The sequence below is a fragment of the Zootoca vivipara genome, chromosome 2 (assembly GCF_965207765.1).
Source record: "Zootoca vivipara chromosome 2, rZooViv2.hap1.1, whole genome shotgun sequence".
Classification (NCBI taxonomy): Eukaryota; Metazoa; Chordata; class Lepidosauria; order Squamata; family Lacertidae; genus Zootoca; species Zootoca vivipara.
Window position 1 is genome coordinate 82,665,588 of NC_142584.1, and position 25,855 is coordinate 82,691,442.

The following is a 25,855-nucleotide window of genomic DNA, read 5'->3' on the forward strand; positions in this document are numbered from 1 at the left end:
GATAATCTCATGAGCTTTGCAGAAAAACCAAATATGCTCACATCCTTTTTCACCTCATACCTCACTCAGCAGGCATATCCAAAGCACACTCTTAAAATGGTGGTTTTTTTGTTTTTTGTTTTGCAAAGGATATCTTTTGAAAAACAAGGCTTCGAGGAAAGGCAATATTTCTATAAAACACTGGGAGTGGGGAGAGGAGGAGTAAGATTTTAGCAACTATTTCTGCCAAGTCCTAATGCAGCAGTAGCTTCCATGCATTAGTTATATCACTATGGTGTTATATATAAGCCATACTCGTACATAATATTGGTTGCAGACCTGCAGAATGTGCAGTGCTTATTTAGCAAGAAACTCCTGTTCAGAAGCTGTTCCCATAGGTCCCCCTGAGCTATCCAGCTTGCATAGCAATGATCAGGAGTCTCATCAGCTCTACTCTTCAACAACCTTCTAATCCCAAAGAGGCTTCTGTTCCCTCATCCCAAACTTACCCAACTCAACCTACATGTTTCCCCACTGTGGATGCTTACTGTAAAATGGCCACATTTCACATTTCATTTACATAGCGTCATTGCCAAATCATTGTCCACCTGTGTCTTCCACATGCTACTTCTATCTCTTTTTCTTTTTACCACAGAAAAGCTTCTGGTAAAGAATGGAACAGGAGCACAATATCAACAGCTGATTGCAAATCTTCAGTCTTTTCCAAGAGTCATAGTTTTTACACATGCAGTAATACCTTTGACAGTAAATCTACTGATACTTGGGTGCTCCTTCTCTATTTGTGATTCTTATTATTTATTATTTATTAGCACTAACAGTTAATGCACTAATTGTAAAACTAATTTTGGAAACACTTTGCTGCCACCATTTCAGCCATTTCTGAGCTTCAGATCTGTTTTAATAGTAAACCTTAAGAACAAAAAAACAAAAGTTGTGTTCCTGGAGCAATTGTGCAATAGTAATTTAACACTGAAATGTGCTTCTTAATAAAAATGCACATCGATTTTGATTGAAAAATGGTGTGCTCATGCTCACTGATCCTTCATCACCCACACAGCTATGTCATGCCCACAAGTGTGGGCAGAACATAGCACGATACTTACACCCACATCTCTATACCTCCCAAAGTGTGGAAAGTCAATGGCAATTCTCCTTGTAGCTAACAGTGGAAAAACAATTATTAGAAAGCCCTAGAATATGCCTGCCTGGAAGCACCCATGAGAGGATTCCATCTCATAGGACTCCTAAGCTTTGCACACACAACTCAATGGAAACAGGCACAAAGTTGAAAATGAATCCCACCTTTCTTCAGCCAAAATCACATCAATGTGAGAGAACAGAGGTCTTCCCAACAACATACAAAGGAAAAAAAGGGATAAAACAGACTACCTGATGACTGTCCCACATACAAGCTGGAATCATTTATGTCTCCGCCATCATCCCAAATATACTGGGTGTGAAGGATCTTGGAATCTTCATTCTCCTCGCTGGAAAAGCCCGAACCAGGCGAGGCTAGCAGGGCATTGGGGACAAGGTCTGGTTCTGACACCTCCAAGTTTGGCTGTTCGCTGGTATCTAGAGACTCTAAGTGAGACATTGCTGAGAAATCCACGAAGGAGGTTGAAGTCAGACCTTCAGTACCAGGATCTTCTGAAACTGCACAATAGATGCACAAAGAACCTACAAACAAGAATGAGAGCAATATCAGTTTTAGTAATCATACAGAACCTCGAAGGGGAAAAAAAAGGAAATGGAGCTCTCTCTCTTCAGAAAATGGCACCCAAAATGATCAAAGATCTGGAGCAGGCATCCCCAAACTTCGGCCCTCCAGATGTTTTGGAATACAATTCCCATCTTCCCTGACCAATGGTCCTGTTAGCTAGGGATCATGGGAGTTGTAGGCCAAAACATCTGGAGGGTCGCAGTTTGGGGGTGCCTGATCTGGAGCAATGTTACAACATTTCAAGGAAAAGATGAGTAAGGAGGGGAGATTATTGAGGTGTATAAAATTATGCATTTGGGGAAAAGGTAGATAATATTAAAACCTCTCTCATAATATTAGAACCAATGACCAGCCAATGAAGCACAATTTTAGAAGACTGAGGACGTACCAAATGAAGTACTTCTTCACAAAGCACATAGTTGAATTATGGAATTCATTTCCGTAAGAGTTAGTGATGGATATCAGCTTGGATCATGGGCATAGCCAGAATTCTCGGGGGGGGGGAGAGAACCTCAGTTAGCTATGTATTTTTATTGATTTTTATTTATTGGGGAGGCAGCTGCCCCTCCCGGCTACGCCCATGACTTGGATGACACAATTCATGGAGATGGGGGTTATCAATGGCCACCAGCCATGGTGGTTATATTCTACCTCCAATGTCTGAAGCAGAATTATAATTTGGCAGAATACCAGTTGCTGGGGAGAGTGCTGTTGCATTCCAATGTCCTGTTTGCAGGCTTCCTGTAACCATGTAGTTAGTCACTGTGGGAACAGAATGCTGGACTACCTGGGCCTTTGGTCTGATCATGCAGTCCATACATTCTCTCAAGAACAGCCTCTGCCTTTACAGCAACATTTTTCCTCACTTTGGTATAACTACATTACCCACAGCGATCACACAAAAGTGATGAATATACAGTACTCTCTGGGGGAAGAACGTCATTTTCAGGTATGAAAACCACAATGCATCCACTGCAGGGAAAATTATATACTGCTGCAAACTAAAGCAACCTGAAAGAACCCTTTTAAACTCTGCACAAACCAGTGGGTAACTATGCATGGATCTGCATTGAAAAATGACTGCCTAGAAAGCCCTTAAGCCTTTTTGAGATAAAGCTGAAACACTGCAGATGAATGCATGAACAATCATTTCAGTGACAAAACCTAGATGTTTCCCATTCTCATCTGCAAACAGAGGGGTGGGGTAGGTAACAGTCTGTTTTGCATATTCATTTCATAGCCATAGTGACCTCGGAAACAGATATATTTAATGCACTAAGGAAAAAAGGTACACCCTTGCAAATCCAGATAAATTCCCCCACCTCAAATTCCTCCAGAGTCTGGGTCCTGGAGTCTAGCAGTGAACGAGACACCAATTCTGAGGCTACAGTACTTATCAAGCTAAGGAGTCAAATTGGATTCCTGGCTCTGAGCACTATGCTGATGATTGAGGGACCACTAAACCTCAGGTTGACAGGCAGGAGTCCACTAATCCAACTCTCACAGCACCAGAGCCCACAGAACTGCAGCTAGGACCCTCAAGAACACTTTCACCTAGGTTTGAGGAGCAAGTGCCCCCCCCATACCGTACCTTGCCAGTTGAGTGCTGCCAGGAGCACAGCAAACAGAAAGTTATGATACACAGAACTGCCTACCTTTTGGCCAAAAATCTGGCCCTAGTCTTCCACAAGGGGACAAAGCCTAGGAGAGGCACACTGGAGGCAGAGCCACAAAAGAGCTCAGTTCAATGCAAGCCATGTTGTAGGAAGTTGCTCACTAAGAGCTGTCCTTGGTGCTGTAACAACCGACTAGCCTTGCCCTATGTGTTTGTCCCTCAATGAGAAGAGGACAGATTCTACCTTGGCCACAATTCTTTATCCTCCTTTACTGCATCTTCCTGTGAGATCTTTGGTTGGTCACTATGTTAATAGGAATTCTAAAATTCACTTTCCGTTTGCCAAGTCACCCTGAGCAATTACACCCTCAGTAACTGCCCACTCACTGTTTATTACAACTTCAAAATGTTCTAGAGAGATCCTTCATTATGAACAAGGGACTGCATTTTCTCTGCACTGCAAAATAATTTGTCCCTTTGATAAGAAGGCTTTCCCTCATTTTGACATACCAAGTTTCTATGAATAAGAGATGCATGTGCTTATCTCTGCAGGCTGAGGCAGAATTAAAATAATTATGTAAAAGAAACTCTGTAGAACTAAGAATTGCACCTTGACCCATGACATTTAAATAACTATGCTGTCTTGATTTCTCACAATCCTTTGTTTTGTTTGTTTTTGACATGTCTACATTTAAGAGTTTGTGTTAATTGAGTGGTCGGGAACCTATAGGCTGTGGCCCTAATGACACCCAACAAGCTTCAGAGGCTGGCCCATGAGGCCATTTTGGGCCAACCACTACCACTTTTCCAGATCCTGACATCATGCCAGGAATGGAAACTTCAAACCGCAGCTTTAAACTTCAAGCCACAGCTAAAAGGAAGAACCTGGAGCGCCCCCTATTTTTCCTCTGCGTCAAAGTCAGCACTTTTTGAAATTGGCATCTTTTTCTGTCACACTGCACAGCGAATTGAGAGCACACTTAATTGGTCAGATCCTATTCCCCGTGTTAAAACTATATCAAACTGCAAAGCCTTGCTATTGCTCAATACACATTACTCATTAAAATAGGGACAAAAAGTAGTGCTGTAGTTGGAAAGTCATGTGAATTAAGCAAGCTAGGTGTGCATGCACTACATCCATCTTACTCCTGGCTGTTTTGAATCTCCAGGATACCATATCTGTCTAGATGTACAGAGTGTACAGAGGGGTGGGTTGGCAGCAGCTACCCAAGATAGATTAGCATGAAAGCAAATGGGCAAGTATTAAGAGGGGGCGGTGTTGGTACCCAGAGCAGTCTTTGGATTGGGATATGACTCCATAAACATGGGGGGAGAAAACAGAAGGGAGAATTTACACACTATTCATTCTAGAAACTTGAAATCAAAGGGAGTGCCTTGGTCTGCAGGAGATTTTCCACAACTGATTCGTCCTTATTTTTGAAGACTTAATTGCCCTATGTGCTTTCTCATTTTAGATCAATAAAACAAAATTAGCTAAAAGAGATCAACTAAGACAAAGGCAAATACCAGAGATAGCAAAAGCATGACAGGAGCAAGCAGCACTGAAAAGTGCACTGCAGCATAAAGCAGCCAACCAAGGCATCTCTTTCCATCCCAAGGGATGGACAACCCTCACCAAGTGTTATTTGCACATAGCTGAGTCAGTCAGTCACTAAAGCCAAAACATCCCAAAATATGCTCCATTATAGAGCATGCAGCATGCCTTTGCAGGTCAGATTATATCTTGCTTGAACACTCTCAGTCTACAAGGAGAGAGAGATAGAACAGAATTGTGTCTAGGATTTTTATGCCTTCACACAGCAGCTGTCACTGAGCTATTATTAGCACTACAGCAGCATCTTGAGACCCCCAAAAGAGAGGTATATATTAAAAAAAACCTTGTTGTGCTTGAACTATAAACATATGCAAGTGAGATAACACACACACTAGCTGCACTCAGAATAGACTGATCCTGTTTAACTGCTGTGGCGACAGATATGCAAGCTGCCATGACTGGCATGAGTCTTTGATTGTCAAATTGAGTAAAACCACCAGCCACTCCCAATTCATCCATGATCCCAATGTGACAACAGACTCCAATGGGCCAGACAGGCAGCAGAATGCCATCAAACATACCTCCCTATCCAAGCCATGTAACTGCTTGCCTATGCTGCACTGCTGGTGGTGCTAGAATCTAGTGCTGGCCTTGAAGGCCCTAGTACTAGGACCCTGTTGCCCAGTTCTATGAATTTGCTTGTTCATAGGATGGGATAGGTACAGAGGCACAAAGAAATGAAAGCATATGACTGGCAACCTTATATGCTATGCAGCCAAAGATGTATTTGCTACAACACGTACATGTGACAAAGCTGTGGCAAACTACAGTGCCCTGGTGCATTTACCTGTAAGATACACCTTTACTGCATACCTATGTAACAGTTTTATTAGTACATAAGCCCTCCTAGATCTGCTGTGCATATATCTGTTTAAAAAATGAAAGCGTGGATTGCTAAGACCATGTCAAAAATGCCTAACAGGTTAATGTCTTAGACACAAGATTCACCTTCTCTTTCCTTCTTGAGGAACTTCTATCAGTGTTACAAAGAAACCCAACACAGATTCCTGGGGAAAAACAGTGGCAAGGTTGCCTCATACCTCTTTATAAGGTAAATAATGTTCTGTTCCTTGAACGCTGAACTAGAGAGACACCAATTGGCCACATTGCATAATATAATGTATCCTATATTTAAACCAGTGGTTCTTTGGCTTTTACTGTAACAGCAGTCATTTTATTACCAGATTATCACACAGCTACATTTACAATGCAACCCTAAGCATGTTTACTCTGAGAAATAAATTCCATTGAGTTCAACAGAAATGCAATAGTAAGTGCGTTTAGGATTGAAGCCTCAGCCAAGAAAGGTGAGGAGTGGTTTACTAACCTCCTGGTTGAAACCCGAGGAGCATGAACTCTTACACATTGGGCAAGCCTTATACAGTTTCATGTCCTATCCATCAGTATACTGGATACAAAAGTATATCTCACTCAGTGAGAGAAGAGGAAGGGATACAAATGATTATTAACATGATCTCATGAATCTTAATTTCCATTCATCCAATTCTTTGGCACCAATTCAAACTTTATGGGTTGGATTCAATGTTATTTCTCCTCAGAGCAGACCCACTAAATGGACAGTACTTCCCCAGCAACCTAAGGCTCCTTCATCTCGTCTCTCTTTGCTCCACCTTCTTCATTTCTCTGACTGTTCTGGGAGATCAGGGGGAAGGCGAGGGAGACTCCCTGGATTCTTCTGCATCATCTGTCTCCTGCCCACCCCCTTCCTGCCTCTGATTCTGGAATGTTCTCTGCCCATCCTCTTCCTGCTCACTAAACCCTGTTGCCTCTTCAGCTTGACACCTCCTTCTTCCAGTCTGCTCCCTCTTCTCCCTCTGACCACTCATCATCATCTCATCACCAATCTCCTTCTTCTTCTCTAGGGGCTTCACAGCTGGAGCTTCCCATTACCACTCTGCATCCAGCCAGTCCATGACAGTTGAGTAGAGAAGTTGGGTGATATGATTCCACTAATGAAGGGTCTTTATAATTGTAAGGTTGGCAGTCCGCATGGTGGGGCGAGCTCCCATTGCTCTGTCCCAGCTCCTGCCAACCTAGCAGTTTGAAAGCATACCAGTGGGAGTCGATAAATAGGTACCGCTGTGGCAGGCAGGTAAACGGCATTTCTGTGTGCTTCCGTCATGGTGTCCCTTTGTGCCAGAAGTGGTTTAGTCATGCTGGCCACATGACCCAGAAAGCTGTCTGTAGACAAACGCCGGCTCCTTTGGCCTGAAAGTGGAGGTGAGTGCCATATCACATAGACAAATTTGATAGTTTCCAGGTTGGTGGCAATAAATCTCCAGCTAAGGTATCATTGTACAGTTTTTAATAATAATAATAATAATAATAATAATAATAATAATAATAATAATAATAATGTATTATTTATACCCCGCCCATCTGGCTGAGTTTAGACATATATGGGACCATTAAATCTTTAAATGTTTTATAAAATACTGTTGTATTTTATATTGTATCTTTAAATGTTTTATAAAATACTGTTGGAGAAAAAACCTTTAGATTTTTAAGTACCTCTTTTTCTTCTTCTGTAATTGCCAGTGGGGCTTACTTCCGAGTAAGCATATACAGGATTTTGCTGGAAACGTCTCTCATGTCTACTGCCTTCCCCACGCATTCTCTATAAAAGTCCTAAAGCTTAAAAATGCGGTCACCTGTGACGAGCCTGGCCTTCAGGGGAGCTAATCCCATTAGTGCAAGAGGTTGTTCCCAGCAGTTTGTTTACCCTCATTTAACACTGAACTGTTTACCCAGTTTAAACCCTTTAAGATTCATGATGCAGTTTACCAGGCTGGGCTACCATCCTCAACCAAAGAAAAGAAATGCTAGCCAAAGCACAAGAATTAGCAGTTGTGAAAGTATCAGCAGTGGGCTCAGTCTGACGTTTACTTCCCTCTCTGAGTATGAACTTAACTCTGGGAATTTCAAGACCTCCTGGAAAGGGAAAGCTAGGCTGAGCTGCAGAAAAGTTGCTTTTGCAAAACTTGGTGGATCTGAAAGCCAAGATTATTGGATTTGCTTTGCGGTACTGTAACTCTAATTTGCACAGCAAATCGCCACTGATGCAAAGCAAACTCAGCCCTCCCTTCTGGTGTTTTATTGCTCAAATTGGTCCTGCAAGAAGTACATAGCTCTAACAAAACAGCGCTAGTCATTTGCAAGTATCAATGTGTAAAGATTATGCTTTACAATCTTCATTACCTGCCTTCAGAGATTCTTCCCAGTTAGCAGGTTAAAGAACTAACAGATTGTGAGCTGTCTAATGCTCACTGAGCAATGGTAATGGCAAAGCAGGGATTTGAACTCTGGTTCGGCTTTATCATTGTCAACTAGGAGCCACACCAATTCTACAAAACCTCTGGTATACTACCAATACCATTGCCCTGAGCAATATCCACATATGTTTTGCCTACAACAAACCAAGTCCTTACAAAACACAAGTATAGGCCTGTATATGTGTACCTCAGCCTAGAATGCGTCTCCTGCTGCCAAGGACATATAAGACATGTGGCTTTATGAGAGGCGCCAGTGCAATTATACAGAGATATTTGTCTCTTTGGACTTGTTCAGGGAAGTTTTAAAGACAGATAGAAAACCGAGTGAAGACTCAGTGTAGCGTTCCCTTTAATCTCTTTGTAGCCTCCAAGAGAGATGGGAACAAGACAAAGATCTCCTGATTGTACCTACAATTATGATTGGGTCTACATATCATTTGCACTTACACAGCATATTTTAAAACAGGTTTGTTCCATTCTCAGAAATTAAAACCCAAGCAAATTCCTGGGTGCCAACATGAAAAGATCCAAGGTAACCAAACACTGAGGATTTTCTAGGCCCTGGCCAGATCCTTTTTCGGATTCCCCAAGAAGGAAAGACTCCTGACTAATTCTTCTGCATTGAGCCCGGCCTCCTGACTTCAGGCATGCAAGGAGTTCGCTCTAGTTTTCCCTTTCTTTAGACTCCTTGGTGCCTTTGTACAGGAGTAAAACACTCAGTCTAAGCCTGTACAGCAGTCATCCCCAATCTGACAGCAACTCCTGGCACCCCTGACATTGATTGGGCTAATTGGAGTTGTAGTCAAAAATATCTATAGAGCACCAGGTTGGGGAAGGCTACTGTGCAGTCTCCAGTTTACTAGCAAGGAATGCTTCTTAACAGCTGCCACCAACAAGTTATTACAGCCATCGAGAACCTGAAAATAAACACAAGCCTCAGGGAAATAACTGCATTAGGGCCCAATACTCCTCTGTTCCAATCTGTGTTCTGAGCTTCCTCTTCTAATCTGGGCAGAGTGTCCTATTCTAAGAAAGCATTCAGCAGAGCAATCTAGACAGTCTCTTCATAAAACACATTCTAGCTATCTAATAGATAAAACAATTTTATGGCTTCAAGTATTTAATACAGAGAAACGGCACAAAAATAGAACATGCTCCTTCTTCACTGCTTTGTTTGTGTGTAGTTTATAAATTCCTTGATCCTTTGTTCAGCATACCAAACAATCCAAAATGGCACCAGTTGTGTGGTTTCTAGGCTAGCCCCAACACAGAGCGCCTCAAGCCTAGCCATATGCCCTTATGCAAGCATCAGCAGTACAGTAGACAAGAGAATTTTCTGGCCTCTGTCTGAAGCCTAAAATGTGCCACCTTGCCAAGCAGATCAGACCTGACTGCCTCCACAGCCCTGGGCCAAGTAGAACTGGGCAAGTCATCATGCGCTGGTACTGCGCTATCACACCTCTGCCAGATGACAAAGTACATTAACATCAAATTTGCTCATATTCTCAGACCAGACAGAAATGAAATATGAAATTCACTTCCTTGGAAGGCCTAGTGAGTGAATCAGGAATGACAAGCAATTCACTGAGTAGCAGACCAGGGGCGCTGAGCTGGCCCACTTTACCTTTCAGGCCAGTTTAGACTAGGGTTGCCTTACGTCCAGAATTTCCCAGACATAGCTGGCAATTGCCCATCAGAAGCAGTGTCCCGGCGGAAATCGCTTAAATCTCTGGGAAAATCCGGACATATGGCAGCCCCCGTCGGCAGTGTCGTTTTTGGCAATTTCCCTTAAAAATAGCTCCAAAACTTCAAAAAAATAATAATTTGATTTTGCAAAAAATGCTCAACAAATTTGGATCAACCCCCCCCCCAAAAAAAACTCAACAACTTTTCCGTCTGGATTTTCACATTTTGAAATAATGGCAATCCTAGTTTAGACAGCTGTGAGGGAGCAAAGACTTGACTGTAAATTGGAGAGAAATCTTGGATGGGGTTATGAATTTCATTAAATGAAACTTTTCCCTCCATATCTGAAGCACCGTAGCTAGCAGAGTTAAACCAGACCAAACAGAATACAACACAAACATATATATATAAGATTGGGTTGACCACAACATGGAGGTTTGTACCTTTACAATGGAACCAAGTAAAGTGAAGCTGGCCAAACCTTAACCACCACGGCCAGCGTAGGCGAAGCTTATTGTAAGGCATGAAAAGGCTGTGAATGTGTGACTCAAATTGCCTTCCAACTATTTAAAAGTCATATCACGGCACAGTTAGGGGGAGGAGGAGGAGACAGGAATGAGAGGAGCTTTATCACAGTTTTAGCGATTGTGGGAATCGCTCACAGAATTCAGCTGGCAAAGTGGGTGCAGCCGAGGTCAGCTCATCTGTAAAAAAAAATAAGCTACCAGGGAATAAAAAGGAAATCAAAATTCTGCGAACAGCAGCAAGAAGACTACAGCAGTAGGATTGTAGCATACATTTTACACAGGATGGCTGTCAAAGAAAGGGAGACTTGTTCCTCAGATGAACAGCTGTGGCATAGTGGTGGTGGTGGGGAGCCCATTCCCAAAGGACAGCAGATGCAGGGTATCCCCAAAGCAGCGACACAGTTAACAGAGCAAAGGACAAAACTCCAAGGAAACACTAGGCCAGTTGTAGATCCAAAAGGAAACCTATCAGGAGCAACCACCTGTCGGGCAGGGGGACTGAATGACTCAGGGGGCTTAGTGCTGGAGCCATGTCAGGGGACTGGACTAGACAGAGGACGCAAAGTGAGACTAAGCTCAAGAATCCAGAAATGGCATGGAAGAAAGTCCAGGGCATTGGGGGGGGGGGACGGACAAGTTGATTAAAAGCCTGTAGAAAGGATGCCAATCGGCTAGAAACTGAACATCATTAAGGGATATGTATGGGCAAAGGGCCTAGAAGTGTCATATAGTGTACAGGCCTACACTGAAAAAGCCACGTGTTGCGCAGAACAAACACACTTGCCAGCACACCATGGCAGCCTCTTAAGGCCTAAGCATAGAGGGATGAAAACAGACCTGAAGGTTGCCAATGCCCGTGTTAACTTTCCCATTTGAATTAATTACGATTGCCCGTGGCGTAACACTGAAGCAGAGCTAAAGAAGCAAACAAGCCAAGCCAAGCCAAGCCAGGCAGCCAAAAGAGAGGGACTAATTGGTTTACAGCCTGCCATATGGCAACCCCAGAATGGGGAACACACTTCAGTGTAATGGAACGTGAGTGTCACTGACTAGAATGTAAGAAATGAGGTTACACACAGCACAATGCTGAAAAGCAGGAGAGCCTTTGACAAGTGAGTTTCTCTGCGAAATTATAAAGACAGACACACGCACAGGCATCTGGCACTGTATTCCTCTCTACAACTTTAGCACTCTCGCCCTGAAACCTCCTGGGCCCAGCTGTGCGAGTCCCCAACCTTTCTGAGATCGGGGGCCGCATCTGAAAATCTGTTACAGAAACCATGAAATATCTATTTCTCAGAATGCACCCCCAAACAGGCAAAACGCCTATACCCTTCTCCTGCAAAAAAAAAAAAATGCAGACAAAAAAGGTAGGCACTCTCCCAAAACAGGCAACCCTCCCCCCACAAAGCCTGCAATTAAATAAATAAAAAGAATCATAGAATTGTAGGGTCGGAAGGGACCCCAGGGGTCATCTAATCCAATCCTGCCAATGGGGGTGTCTGAAAGCATCATTAAATCCACAGAGGCTATGTTGTGGCAGGGAGGACCCCAGCATTATTATCATGTGGCAGTGCCATCATAATCCTCTCCTCCAATTCCTCCTCTTAGCTGACTATCTTCATAGCCACCAACCAAGGCAATGGTACTCTCAGAGCCAGCATCCAGGACAACTGCAGTCTGTCCAAAAGATGGACTTTCTGTGGGCTGCTCAAAGTGGCTCTGCAGGCACAATTGGTTCAATGTATAATTATAGTATCTTTTCCCCTACAGTATTTCATTGTCCCTTTGGAATATGCTTAAAAATACAGCTTTAGGGTGTTTCCCCTCTTCCTTCCCTCAGCCCCATCCATACAAATATAGAACCCAAATCCTGAAAATGTTGCAATCTTTGTTCTGTTCTAACAAAACAAAACAAAACCCCACAGTATGGCATAATGGTTGAACCTCTTAACTAAAATACACCCCCAATACTCATTGCTAATGTCCCAAATTTAGCTTTCCCCCCTAGCTTGCTGAATTCCCTGACATGTGGGGCTAAATTGGATTTCTCTTACATTGATTTTCTGTTTCCAAGTGAAATGTGTCATACAGCCATCAAAGTAATAACCAACAGGACCTGAGAAACTCAGGTTCAGTTTCCCACTCCCACTGAGTGATCAGGCACTCTCCCAGCCTGACCCAGCTTGCAGGACTGTTTTGAGGACGTAATGGAAATAAATAAACTATGCACCCCACCTTGACTACCTTCAAGGAAAGGTGGATGTAATCATAAACAATGCATTAATAAATAATAAAAGGAGTCCTATAGTAAGCATATACTGGAGAGAATGCCACCACACACAACACACACTACCTCCCAACTATAATAATGTAGGGCTAAAATGTGCTAACAACATGTCCTGGGTATGAGAGAAGCAGCAGGCATTTTTTAAAAAATCTCCTTTGGCCATGAGCCAGTGAGCTACAGGGGGCAAGCTCCCCCCCAAAGCTTGGAATGAGGATAAGACAAGTCCCTTTCCTAAGGGAAGACGAGGGGCACTTTCACCTATAGTCTCCAACCTACATCCACGGATGATGACCAGGAACAGAAATGCCTGTGAGGTTGGAAGCCTTGAAACCATCTGCCTTCCTACTTTCCTCAGGGTCACGCCAATAGGAAGAGAAATAAAGCTCTTTCCCCACAAAACAAACAGACAAAAACCCTCATGCCAACATCAGCACATCCATCTGGCCCTATTTTCCATATACACTGAAAGAGTCAGATTACAAGAAGGATTTGAGTCTTCTGCTAATAGAAGTTCTGTTGGATAAGTGACTAAGAACAGAAGCGTCTTTTACAAACTCATTGTCAGTAAGGATACTTCTGAATCACACATTCATGGCGATTGGGAAGATGCAAATAAGGACTCATCGGAGATATGGCTGGGGGAGGGTGTGTGGCCTGGCTTGGGTTGTTCCATTCAGCCCCCAGGTCTAAGATTCCCCACCCCATTTTTTAAAATAAAAAGACTGACAAAGCAGTTTTGGATAATTGTGAGGTTCAAGTGGATAACGTGGAGTCTACAATGTTTAGGAGGAAAGAAGTATAACAAACAAAGGCTATATTAATGCCATTTAAACCAAAACAAAAACAAATAGGAGAGAGAGATAGGAATGCAATGGTTTGGAAGGAATGTCATCTGGAGTCTCAGAGATGAATGAGCAACACTGGATAAAAAGTCTGGTGTAGAAAAAAAAGGAAAAATATTTATTGATTTATTTAAAAAGCTGGTGTGAAAGCACTTAAGCCTCTCTGCCCTTAGCCAGGAATTCAATACATCTTTACCAACTTGGTCTACGAACCAGAGCAATGTCAGAGCAGCAAGTGCCATTAAACTGCCCCAAATACATATAATAAATAAGGAATTTCCTTCAAGAGTAAAAACATTGTCCTCTGGCAAATTCCTGCCACACAGAGATACACAGTATAAAATAAAAGCCATTCTTCTAGGTTCACAAGACAAAGAGTTAGAAAATGCAGAAGATGCAGGCCTCATTGCCCCAGTTTGAGTGCCTGAGGAACAGCAGCTTTAACGAAGGTGATGGGAAACACAAATATTGGTCCACTCAGATTTTGACACAGTGACTATCTCCTACATACATTTGTGAAGAATAAATGTGGAGGCAGCAGGAGGTAATTACTGCCATACCTGAGTGTTATTGAGGGGCACAATTTTCTGTGTAAATGAACTCAAACAGCTACAGTATTCCTGTTCTTTATAGTACCGTACCTCAATATCTGTTGCTTGAGATAAAATACCTCATTCTGAACAAGCTACAAGTGAAGATTTTGCCAACTGGGGGCAAAATGCTAACCTGCTTCAGTTTATATCTGGCTTTCATTTGAGAGGCTCCCCAAAATTGTGCCCAAGCATTTGTCCAGCAGATGTTATCCAAAATAGGGAGCTCAGTCCAAAATGGTCATTTATTGATAATCACTTGAGACAGGGGAACAATGATCAGCTAAAAGAAGCATCTACCACTGATGCCCCCTGACGTACAGGCTACTGGTGGAAAAAGGCAGGCAGAGATCCCAGGGAACTTCTGTTACACATCGCCAGGGAGAAAATTTGAGGGCAGGATAGCAGTGAGTAAAGCTACAGTGGGGAAATAGTGAATCATTTATATAGTGGCTCCACACGGATTTGGTGGAACTGGTAGGCAAAACAGTACAGGAAAAATGGAACAAACTACTTATTCACGCAAATGTGTAATTGGCTTATGTTTAGATTTTTGCACCCACCCACTTCCCCAGGAGGATTAGGCAAGGTTGTGGAGGAAGGTCTGTCAATGGCTATCAGACATAATAATGAAGAATGGAACTTCCATGTACAAAGGCATTATAACTGATTACGAGAAGGTGGAAAGAAATGGGGTGGCTGAACCCACTGTGCTCTTATTTGTGAACTTTATGGTGGTATCTGGCCCCTGTTGCCCCAGTACACTGCTTCCACAACAGACAGATCTTTAACATCATCAAGCAGAACAATTCTTACAGGCAGAGGACAGCCAGAAGTAGCGCTAGAAACAAACACATTGCCAAACCATGGTTGTCTTTCCTCTGCTATTATCTGTGTTCTTTCATACAGAATGAGAGCAGGGGTGGTTCAGAGTTTCATTTTATTCCCAACTGAGTACTGTAGAGGAGGAACATTTATAATGGTTAGAAAGGAGAAAATCTGGCTACATGAAAAGTGAGGAGCTGCTTGTGGCCTTTACGATCCTTCCACCCTCTTCCAGCTATTGTTTCCTGCAGTTTATCACAGCTTAACTATATTTTAAAAATCCCTGAGTCGGCAGAAATTTTGTGCCATTCGTGATTTGACACGCTTCTTCCGCAGTCAAAAAAGCAGGTGCCTGATGAGCCGTTTGTCTTGACAAAGAAATGGTGCAGTATGAGGCAACTCCACGCTTAAGCGGTTCCTGCAATCGTGTCCGTGGTGTTTATTGGGCTGACATCCTGCTGCTCCACGTTGGCGGTGCAGGGCGCAGCGCAGATTGCACGCACAGTGTTGGAGGCTCACCCGGATTGCAGGTTTGCGCCAAGAAATCCACAATCTCAGTGGCTTCCGCCTGTGAACACAGAGAGAGCTCAGAGCCCAGACAGAGCCCTTTTGTCCATCTCCCCATGATTATTCCAAAGCATCTGACCCTGGTTCCTTCTCTATAGGAAATGAGTCCTGCACCCCTATATCTACAACCCCCCCCCCCCGACTTTTGCTGCCAGTCTCTCATTTATTAGTAGAACATTCTGAATGCAGGATTAGGAAGCCCAGCAGAGCAATCACTTCTAATTAGGACTGCAGAAAACATAGGCGAGAGGTCAGCATTCCTCTGGCACAGACCAAGCCGGGAGAGAGGCGGGCACCCCACAGAGATTCTAGCACACCCACATTCCCAGGAGCCCTGTCTATTTTCTGGGCTAGTAGCAAAAAGCAGGGAAGCAAATGTCAGTTTGATGACCCATGATGTTGTGTAGGGGACAAGGGAATATTGACTAGTGGCACACAAGACTGAATTGATTTTGCATTTTTTAAAAATCCTGGTGTTGTTGTGTTTTTGTTTTGGAATTATAATCCCACCTCTGTGTCAACCTATGGGAAGAAACTGCTAGCAGACACCCCCCCCCTATAAATTTCCATTGCAAGAGATAAAGGAGCACATTCATCTATTTATTTCTAAGTAGGATGTCTATGCATGGATATCCCAAGAACCTAAAGATGAGTGAGGGCAGCTGAGATCCCGTACACTTGCAGGAAAATAGAGCATACGTAGATACATATGTACATCATTTTATTTTCATAGCCAACTTTTTCATTGTGAAAACCATGCTCAAGGCAGCTTAAAACATGAAATAAATTATGTAATTACAAATAGAGCAGAAGTAGTCATCAGTAATAAATAAAACACATGAAAAAGTACACAATCAAATTGAACAATTTCCACATACATCAAAAGAAGCTCTAAAAATAGAGATACAAAAAATTAGTATCAGCAACAGTAACACACACGCCCCAAATACCCCAACCCAAGAAGGTGTCAGTCAGGACCCCACCAGGCCAGGTGAAAAGGGGCCTGCAAGGCCAGAGAGCAGGTCTTCCAGGACTCACAGCCAATGAGCAACCTTCACTAAAGCTCCAAAACTGCCCAGAGAGGGTTGTGAAGGCACCCTTCCCTCTTTCTGAAGGAGAAGAACAATGTAATGGTCCTCTGCTAGACCTGCAGAGTAGCCGGTAGGAAAAGTGTTGGCTCGGTAGGCTGCTCAAACAACACAGGGAGCTACAGGGAAACCAATAGTCCCAGCCACAACACAGTGTTTTTCTGGGTCCTCTTGCCCACTAGTTTCCTGTTAGACTATATGAAGGAGAGTTGGTGAAGAGAAAGTATGTGGATGTTTCTGCAAGTGAAAAGCACAATCTAGAAGCAGCAAGATTTGCAATCCCAGCTACCCCTTGCCTCATGTGTGAATCTACCCAAGCTATATACATGTAAATAAGATATGTTAACCTTATTCTTTGGGGACGGCTCATTCAAATTACCGTTAAGAATTGAGAGCAAATTGCATAGCATCTGGGATCTAGGAGACCATTTAATTCTCCTTTTGTCCAATTTCAGTGCTCCCATTTTGCCTATTTATCCACAGCATCCTACAACGCTGTTCCTCACTTCAAGCACAAGGGAAGAATGTGTGCTCTAATACATACTCTGTCACCTGGAGCTCTCCCTTGGAGTATGAATATAGTTATTTAAACCTCGGGTGCCTATAATTAAAGAAACGGTTCCTTAGAAAGATTGACTGCGTTGGATGTGCAGGCCATCCCAATTTGCTGCAGTCGAGCAGATTAACTAACAAGGAATTAGTCAAGCAAGATAGCCAAAGGGAGGAAGATGCATTTAACACCCTCTGGAATCTCACAGCACTGTACACACAAAAAAACAGGGTGACCGAGGAAGGGAAAGAGAAGTCCTTGTGTAGAAAGGTCTCATCTCTAGTGCTCATTCATCCAAACTATGTAGTAAACATATTCAACTTCCATGTAGCTTAGCTGAGGAATGTCTGCTACTATGCCTTCAGAGTGCCAGGCTTAAACACAGCCTGCAGCACAACTCATTTTTACCCTCAGTTTCCAATATAACTTTTCCAATAGCAGTGTAATTCCTGTTCCGCTAATTCCAGAAATAAACTTAAGTTCCCAGAGATAACTTGAGGCTACCTACTGTGGCAAGAGAACCCATCCTCACTATAGATCACATCCACACCATACATTGAAAGGACATTTAAAGCACATGGTTTCCCCCAAAGCAATTCTGGGAACTGTAGTTTACCTCTTATACTGCTACAATTGCCAGGATTAGGAACTAGAGTTCCCAGGACTCTTTAAGGGGAGTAAAGTGCTCTAAATGTGTATTCAAAATGTGATGTAGATGTGACCTCTCGTGAAATAAAATCCGTGTTCCCAGTAGCAGCAGGAAAAATCAGTTCAAGCATTTGAAAGGCCAAAAGCTTCACTGGTTATTAATTAGGCTAAGAATTTAGTTAGCAGCAGATTGCATCTGCTACCTCTCATCACCATAAAATTATTTAGGAGCCATTACGTGAATGAGAACCCCAGGGAGTCTCAAGGACCAAGATCAATCTTGTGCCTGGCAGATGGAAGATCTCATTATTGGAAGTTAAAGGCACTACTTTAAGGGAAGGGACTCTTACCTTTGCTGGAATGAACCTGGGCAAACCATCCTAGTTATTTATCATAGTTATTCAGTAACATTGCAACAAAGTTCTAGCATTGTGCTATTATGGGGGTCAGCAAAAAATTTCCTGCCGGTCCACTGTCCCTCAGACCTTGTGCCTCACAAATAACCCAGAGATGCATTTTAAATAAAAGGGCACATTCTACTCATGTAAAAACACACCGATTCCCGGATTGTCTGAGAGCCAGATTTAGAAGGCGATTGGGCCGGATCTGGCCCCCGGGCCTTAGTTTGCCTACCCATGTCCTATTACATTCTAGAAGTGTTGGCTTGGCATTGTAGAGAAACTATGGATAGAAATCCTATTTCCATTTACTTAAGAACAATCCCCAATGATCAAAGCTGATGAAAGTATTTCATTCACAACATGGTTGTTGGGTGTCCCATCAACCAGGCACATTGCTTTTTCCTTTCCATCGTCAGAAGTAAGGCAAAAAAGGGACTCAGTCTGGATGATATCTCTCAATTTAATAAGCTGAAATATGAACATGTTTTCTGCCCCTTCACACAAGCCACAATTAAACAAGGAAATATCTAATTAGCCAACCTGGAAAACTATGGTCAGCAGCTTCAGAACAAGCTGGGATATTAAAACCATGGCTCGAATGTGGTATAGTATCCCATTTGTTCTGAACCTGGTAACCACATTATCGCTATGGATAGAAACTTCCTGATTTGATTGCTCATGTCACAAAGTGAGAAGTGAAGGAGCTGCATGGGTGGGCAAAATACCTGTCAATACTGGCTTAATATCATTGTCCAAACACAGCTACAATTTCCCAACTGCTTATACATCTGGAGTCTTCAAACAACAGCTGCTGTGGAGTGCTTTATGACTTTTTAATTTGCTAAATTTAACAACCCTATTAAAAAGCAAGGCTACAATTTGCGAGGTTATTGCAATGCCTCTGTAGGCACTGGAAGGAATAAAGATTTTGGAGAAGCTTATGGGGCAGGGCAGGGCGGGGACTGGGGGAGAAATTACATGTCCTAACACTAAATGTCAGATGCACTCTTTCTATCGTAATGTTACAATGGTCTTGTTCCTCCAGCCTGGCAGGGCTTCCATTCGAGAAGAACGTGCCAATGTTTCCTGGTGAAAGCACTCCCTTCAGTATGACCACCATGTTCCAGAGATGGGAACAAGCTTTCCTCATTTCAGTAACCCATAACTGTGGAGCTGAACTTAAAGGCAAACTCAAAACTATGTTAGGTATTTGGCTGTTTAGAGTGATTGAAATTAAGATGCAGTCCACCACTCGCTTCCCTTCAGCCTAGCAGAAGCCCCCAAAGTTTCTTTGAGGCCACAGTGGAGAGAAAGGAAGCTCAGTTCTCCCTTTGGCTCCTATGCCACTAAAGAGCACAGAGTGCCTTGTGGGCAAGAGATGAATGCAGCCTGCCATATTGATCCCGAGTCCAAGGCAAAACTATGCATTTCAGGTCCAAATGGGAAAAGGAGTGAACTTAAACCTTACACCCTTAAAGCTAACATGGGGATTTAGGGATTAAGACAGTGAGATGAGCAGCATCATAAACTGGTAAGCAGATAAATAAATGTTTTATAAAGCAGCAATAGAGGGAGAACAAGGAAGGGTGGGAAGTCAACTTTTAAGTATGCATTAAATTCAAATTAATTTGATGTGAACTTGTTATTTTTTTTGAAAATCAATAAAAATTGACACCCCCTCCCCCCCAAAAAAAGACAGTGAGAGGAAGGACAAGATGGAAAGCCCTTTCTCCCCTTTGCCCTGTCCTGCCCCCCTCATAAGTTTCTTTGCAGGTCCACATTTACTATTTGCCTATTTGTGAAGTTAAGCAAGCTTTGGATAAATGTCAGAGCATTTAATTATGGCTAGACAGAGATGAATGAGATGAAAGGGCCTTTTCAGTGGTGGCACCCCAGTTGTGGAATGTCCCCCCAAGAGAAGTCTACTTGGCACCAACTTTGATTATTTTTCTGGGTCTGGAAAAGGCCTTTTATTTTCCCAAGCTTTTTAAATCAGAGGCAACAAGATTTTTTTTGGGGGGGGGCCCTCAAGGGAATCCATCCATATAGACGTAGACCAGCTACAGTAAAGGGAAGTTATTGCCCCCTCTCCACCCGCCTACCGTAATTGACAGGGGAGGGAGTGATTTCCATCCTCATCAGGACACTGGGCTTGGTCTACGTAAGTACTGTGTCACCTTTAATTCTTTTTCTTTTTGTACCCACAGCCAAAATTGGTGGGGTTTTGGGTAGGAAGCGGAAAAATGTTATTGGTTGGCAGAATTAGGCCCATCCTTGCATTAAATCATTTAATTGAACTCTGCTAATTCCCTCCACACACAGTCTCAAATTTATTTTATCTACTTTTGAACTTATTTGATTTTGTCTTGCATTTTGTCTTGCTGTATTTTTTATTATTTTGTTTTATCTTCATTTGTTTTATTTTACAAGCCTAAAATCACATAAATGAATAATAAAACAAAAGTATGCAAAACACAATTTTAAAAAATGGCTCTAATTTTCAGGAAATGGGGGGTAGGCTGTCTCAGAAAACTGGAAATGGGTGCTGAGAAAAAAGACAAGTATTATAACATGTAAATGGAGTGAATAGGGATGCATGAATACAAAGAGTAAGTGTGCACATGCAAACAGAAAGCATTTGTGACTTTTTTTTTGCAGGCCTCCACTTCTGCCTTTTGTGTGTTTTTTTAATAAATAATAATAGACTTTCACTAAATGAAAGAGGACTTGGCACAAGGATTGTATCAACAATTTTATAACTGGATTGCCCACTGAGTTTTCAAATCAGTCTTGTCATCTATGGTGCCATTTATGGAAAGTATCCATTTGTGTTTTGTTAGCCCATCTATCACCTATCATGAGTTGTAGGAGGACTAAGAAAAATAACATGGCTTTACCAATACACAACACAGCATCAAATGCCTTTGAGCAGTTTTGTTGCTCTCCTGTCGCCTCCCCTGTAGAAAAACACCTATTGCTAGGAACCAATTAAACTTATTTAAAGGCTTTGTTGCAACATTTTGAGGTCCCAGAGTTCTAACACACTTTGAGCATCATATTCTATGATCACGCCAAGAAGCATGTGATGGAGACTATTTAGATAAAAGTTGGATCACAAATGGCTCCACTGGGTTCTATAAGACTTTATTGTAATGTTTTATAGGCTGTATTTTTTTAATACAAAATCAAGGTACAGTATAGAAATATTTAAATAAATAATAGGTGGTTCAGAAACGGCAGCTAGCATAATGTCTTCTAGTGTGTGCTTCAATATTACACTGGCTTTTCACTACCGGTAACTGTGCTGCATTCCAATTTGTGACCAGAAATTTCAAGGAGTTGGTTCTTACCTATAAAGCCCTAAGTGACTGGGGAGAGAATTTATGGAATGTTTTTCCTGTATGAGCCTGCCTGTAGTGTAATATCTGCTGCAAGGTCTTGTTGTATACTCTTCCTCCAAAAGAGGTTAGGCTGGTGGGAACATGGCCTTTTCTGTGGTGGTGCCATGCCTAATAAACTCCTGCCCTAGTTTCTCGTTATTCTCTCCCCCCCCCCCCACCTATCAAGGAACCTGTGTGCTTCATTAATGGATGGAGATAAACCTGGGTTAACAGCCAGTTTTTTGTATTTTCAGAGATGGAGAATCAGCCACTTATGTTTCTTCTTCCCACTAGGCCTTGGTGAAGCCTGATGCCTGCATAGCCCCTAGAAGTGTGTCATTTGAGTGGCTGCTACCTTCTCCCATATTCTTTTTAAAAGCCATTACCAGTTGCAGACTTACGGTGTTACCACCAGTCAGGTTTTCTGTCCTTTCCCCCTTTAAAATAAACAGTCTGATAAAAGATTTCTGCAGGACTAACATGGATTTTTGATTACCCCCCCCCCCTTAGGGGCCAACATGCCTAACATAACTTTACTTGTGTCTCTTTATCTATTCTCAATACTTATGAGATGAAACACAAATTACAAGCAGAAGGGTGAACATGCTCTGCTCCAATCCCATCATTGGCAGAATGACCAGATGGTCTTCATTCTTCCAGGTCGATTGTTGCCAAGTATTGATTAATTTTATATTTTTTTAAGCAAACATTTACTAATGGTCTGTTACAAAGTTCCATTTTACTTTGTTCACTAAGATTATAAACTGAGCTTGTTCACTCACATTATTAAGAAAAACAGCCCCTTCCATCATTCTTCGTTTTATTTTTTTGAAAGGGGTCTCCCGTCTTTAAATATCTCCAATGAGATTATACAAAATTAGAAGCACAGGCCTCCTACCTATTCTAATTATAATTACTTCTGTACTTAATCGGCTTTAATTAATACCCCACCCCCCTTTTCAAAATTTACAGATTAGGCTCTTTAGAACTAGAGTCTAATTTGGTGTCAGGCCTTCTTGACAGCATATTTTTGTAGAAATAGAAACAATCAAAACACCCTAAGGGGAAAAAAGTGACAGGACAATGTTATGGGTTAAATGATTCTCAGTGCAGTACAAAGTAATTCTGGATGCAGTCCCTAGAGGAAAATACAGTATGCAGGAATCCTAACTCAGCTTTGGCACGCAGAAACTGTACTACATCGAGGCTATTTTGAACAATCTCTGGGGACGCTTTGTACATCCCTTTAAAAAAAACCTAAAACAATAACACTACTGAAACATTCAAATCTATATTAACAACAACTCTCAGTAGATCAAGATTCTGAATATCCAAACACATATTAGGTCCATTAAGTCACTGAAAGGAAACCATCTTCCCTCAAATGTCTCTACAGTACAGAACTTGCTGCCCATCTCTTAAACGGGTCTATGCAGTTAACTTTGTCATTTCAGCCAAATCTTTACTAGCCATCCCCCCCCCCAGTGAATGGGTAATTGAATCACTACATTTCTTAACCACTATACTTAAATTTATTTATTTTGCTGGCGTTAGTAAATCCCATGCTAATTCACAATGCTCATCACAACTATGCCATGTCCAAGTAAGTGAAATCTATAGTAATTCCTCTCCCTCCTCCCTAAAATGGAGAGGAACAGCAGAGGAAAAATATCACCCACTGTTTGCGGTGTGGGCACCCAATAAATACAGCATTTGATGTTCCACCCCCACCCCCCACCATGTATTATATGGCTATATGCTGCAGTGAATTTGCAGTTTCTTGTAGCTCCCTGCTGCTTGTAGCCACATGATACAACACCACTTCCCAATATGGTGTGTGAAGCAGCATTAAATTTCACAGCATTGAAACTGGGCTAGAACTCTCTGAATTGCAAAGTTTTGTTCCGTGACAAGAGAGTTCCAGGTTGCCTAGACTGACATACTCCCCGCTCCAACACACAAAGAAGCCATTATTTAGTGCCAAGGCAGGTGCTTCACGACTTTCCATGGCACCATAAAGTGAAACTTAAAATGGAACGGCAAAATGCTTACCTCTGAGACACTCTCACCAGGCAGTTTACTACAGGTAGGGGTTATGTGGCCCCATATGACAGAAACACCTTTCCTCATAGGAAGATACCCCATTGACTCATTGAAGATACCATTGATACCCCATCAATGGTGGTCAATAAGGGGTGACACATCACCTTTAGAACGGCAACTAGCCCTGCTACAGGAAAAGGCATTTAAAATAAGAAGCACCTAAACTCCATTGAAGGAAAGGGAGGCAGAAAGCAATGTGGAAGGAAGGACATAAGTTGTTCAGTACAGTATATACTTTACCATGGTGAATTGGAACAACAGCGGAAACTTCCAAGAATATAAATAACCTTCCTCCATGCAAAGTGTACCTTTTCAAACACTGGCACTGGAAACAAAGTTAATACGACACTCCCCCCCCATATTTGTATTCCCTCCCAGAATAAGAGGTTGCCAAGGTGTATGCGCCCCCTCCCATCCCCACCTCCAGGAAAACGGTTTCTATTTCCATTCTGCCCTCCACCTCAATCGCCCAAGCTGCTGTCTCGCACCCGTGCCTTAAACCAGGAAAAAACGCGCCCCCGAGTTAGGAACCCCGAAGCCGCCACCACTCATCCCAGGCTGCTTCAGAGGACCAGATCAGCTCGGCAGTCCTCCACCCCACCGATTCACCCCAGCGTGGGGTTCCCCCACGGCAATCCCCACCCACGCTGCAGGCAGGCTCGGATCCCCAGCCGCGGGGGGGGGGGTCCTTCCTTTGTCCGGGGCTGCCTTTGGGGACCGCACGATCTGCGCTTCCCGATGCATCCCTCTCGGGTTCCTCGGAAAGGAAACGACTCACCGAAGGCCAGCAGGAGCAGCAGCCTCGGCGCCCCGCGCGGGAAGAAGGGCGGCATGGTGCTTCTCCGTCCTCCTGCTGCCGCGCTCGCCTGCCTCTTTCTTCAGTCGCACCCGGCTTGTGCAGCTGCTGCTTCTGCTGCCGCTACCGCCCGCGGGGCTCTGCCCCTCCCGGCCGCAGAAAGGACCTCTCCCCCCTGCGGCAGCTCGCGCTCAGAAGGCATCGCCCTCCCTCCCCGCCAGCGAGCGGCAACTTTCCCCGCAGCAGCAGCAGCACCCCGCTCTCCGGGCGCCCCCTCCCTCCGGCCTCGCTTCAGGGGGGAAGGCGGGGGGCAGGCGAGGAGGAGAGGCAGAGGGAGAGCGCGGCGGCTGCTTGCACTGCGCGGTCAGTCAGACGAGCGAGTGGCTCTGCTCCAAAACCAGCCAGAAAGCGGCGGAGAGATGCTGCCTTGGCCGCTGCCCAGGCTCCCTCTGCAAACCCCGCCGCGTGCGCCTCTCCCGCCTCTCTCTCTCTCAGGGTGTGCGCAAGGAGCAAAATGCATGCGGCGACCAGTGCATGGAGCAAAGGCTAAGAATAATAATGGAAAGGGGGGCGGCGGGGGCGGCCCGTTTTCATTCGCCTGCTGCAGCAGCAGCAGCTCCCGGGAGTCTTCGCCTCTCCACCACGCCCCCTCCCTCCCGCTCCAGGACCGGCGGCTGCCGCCGACCGAGCATCTCCCCGCTGCTGAATTAGAAATCGTGTGCATTGCGCAGTGGTCTGCATTCCGGCCGCGGCCGGGCTCCAGCTTCCGCCGGGGTCCTAGAGGGAGAAGTAGCGTGTGCGCACCCCCCCTATTCAGCGAGCAACCTGCGGGGAAGAATGTGCAGCGGCCATAGGTGCCCACGTCTCGCACTGAAGATTGCGGTGTCCGCAATGAAAGGCTTCAACTTTGCCCATTGACTTGGGAGGCCCAGCCCCCACAGATATCTTAATGTGGGTGCAGACCCCCCTGGAGTTGACGCCAGTGGCAGAAGCCTCTCTGTGTGCATGGGCTTGGGCGGAAACTGGGAAGGCCTTGGAAGATGGCCTTTGGAGAGGCGGCTCTCGCGGTCCTGGCCTCGTGGGCGACGCTACGATCCCTGCGAGCGCCGTTATCTGAAGGGATAGCTCAGTCGGTAGTGACGTGACTTAGTGACGTGGGTTTGCACCCAATACTGTATTGGGCAAAAGATTTCTGCTTTGCAGGAGGGCGTTGGACTAGATGACCCTTGGGGTCCCTTCCCTCTCTACATTTGATTCTATGATTCTATGACTTTACGGTTTGGGAGACTGTATCCTGCTAGAAAAGGGGATCTCCA

The 25,855-nt window shown here is 43.8% G+C and overlaps 1 protein-coding gene across 1 annotated transcript in view; it reads right to left on the reverse strand.

Annotated features, from left to right (window-relative positions):
- PODXL2 (podocalyxin like 2) overlaps positions 1 to 25,432 on the reverse strand; it is a 50,665-nt gene extending 25,233 nt beyond the window's left edge. The window contains exons 1-2 of the mRNA XM_035106467.3: positions 24,522 to 25,432; positions 1,390 to 1,680 (exon numbers count right to left, since the gene is read on the reverse strand). Of these exons, the coding sequence (XP_034962358.3) occupies positions 1,390 to 1,680; positions 24,522 to 24,576 (346 nt within the window). The 5' untranslated portion in view covers positions 24,577 to 25,432. The remainder of the gene's footprint in view (positions 1 to 1,389; positions 1,681 to 24,521) is intronic.
- Positions 25,433 to 25,855: the final 423 nt, after the last annotated feature.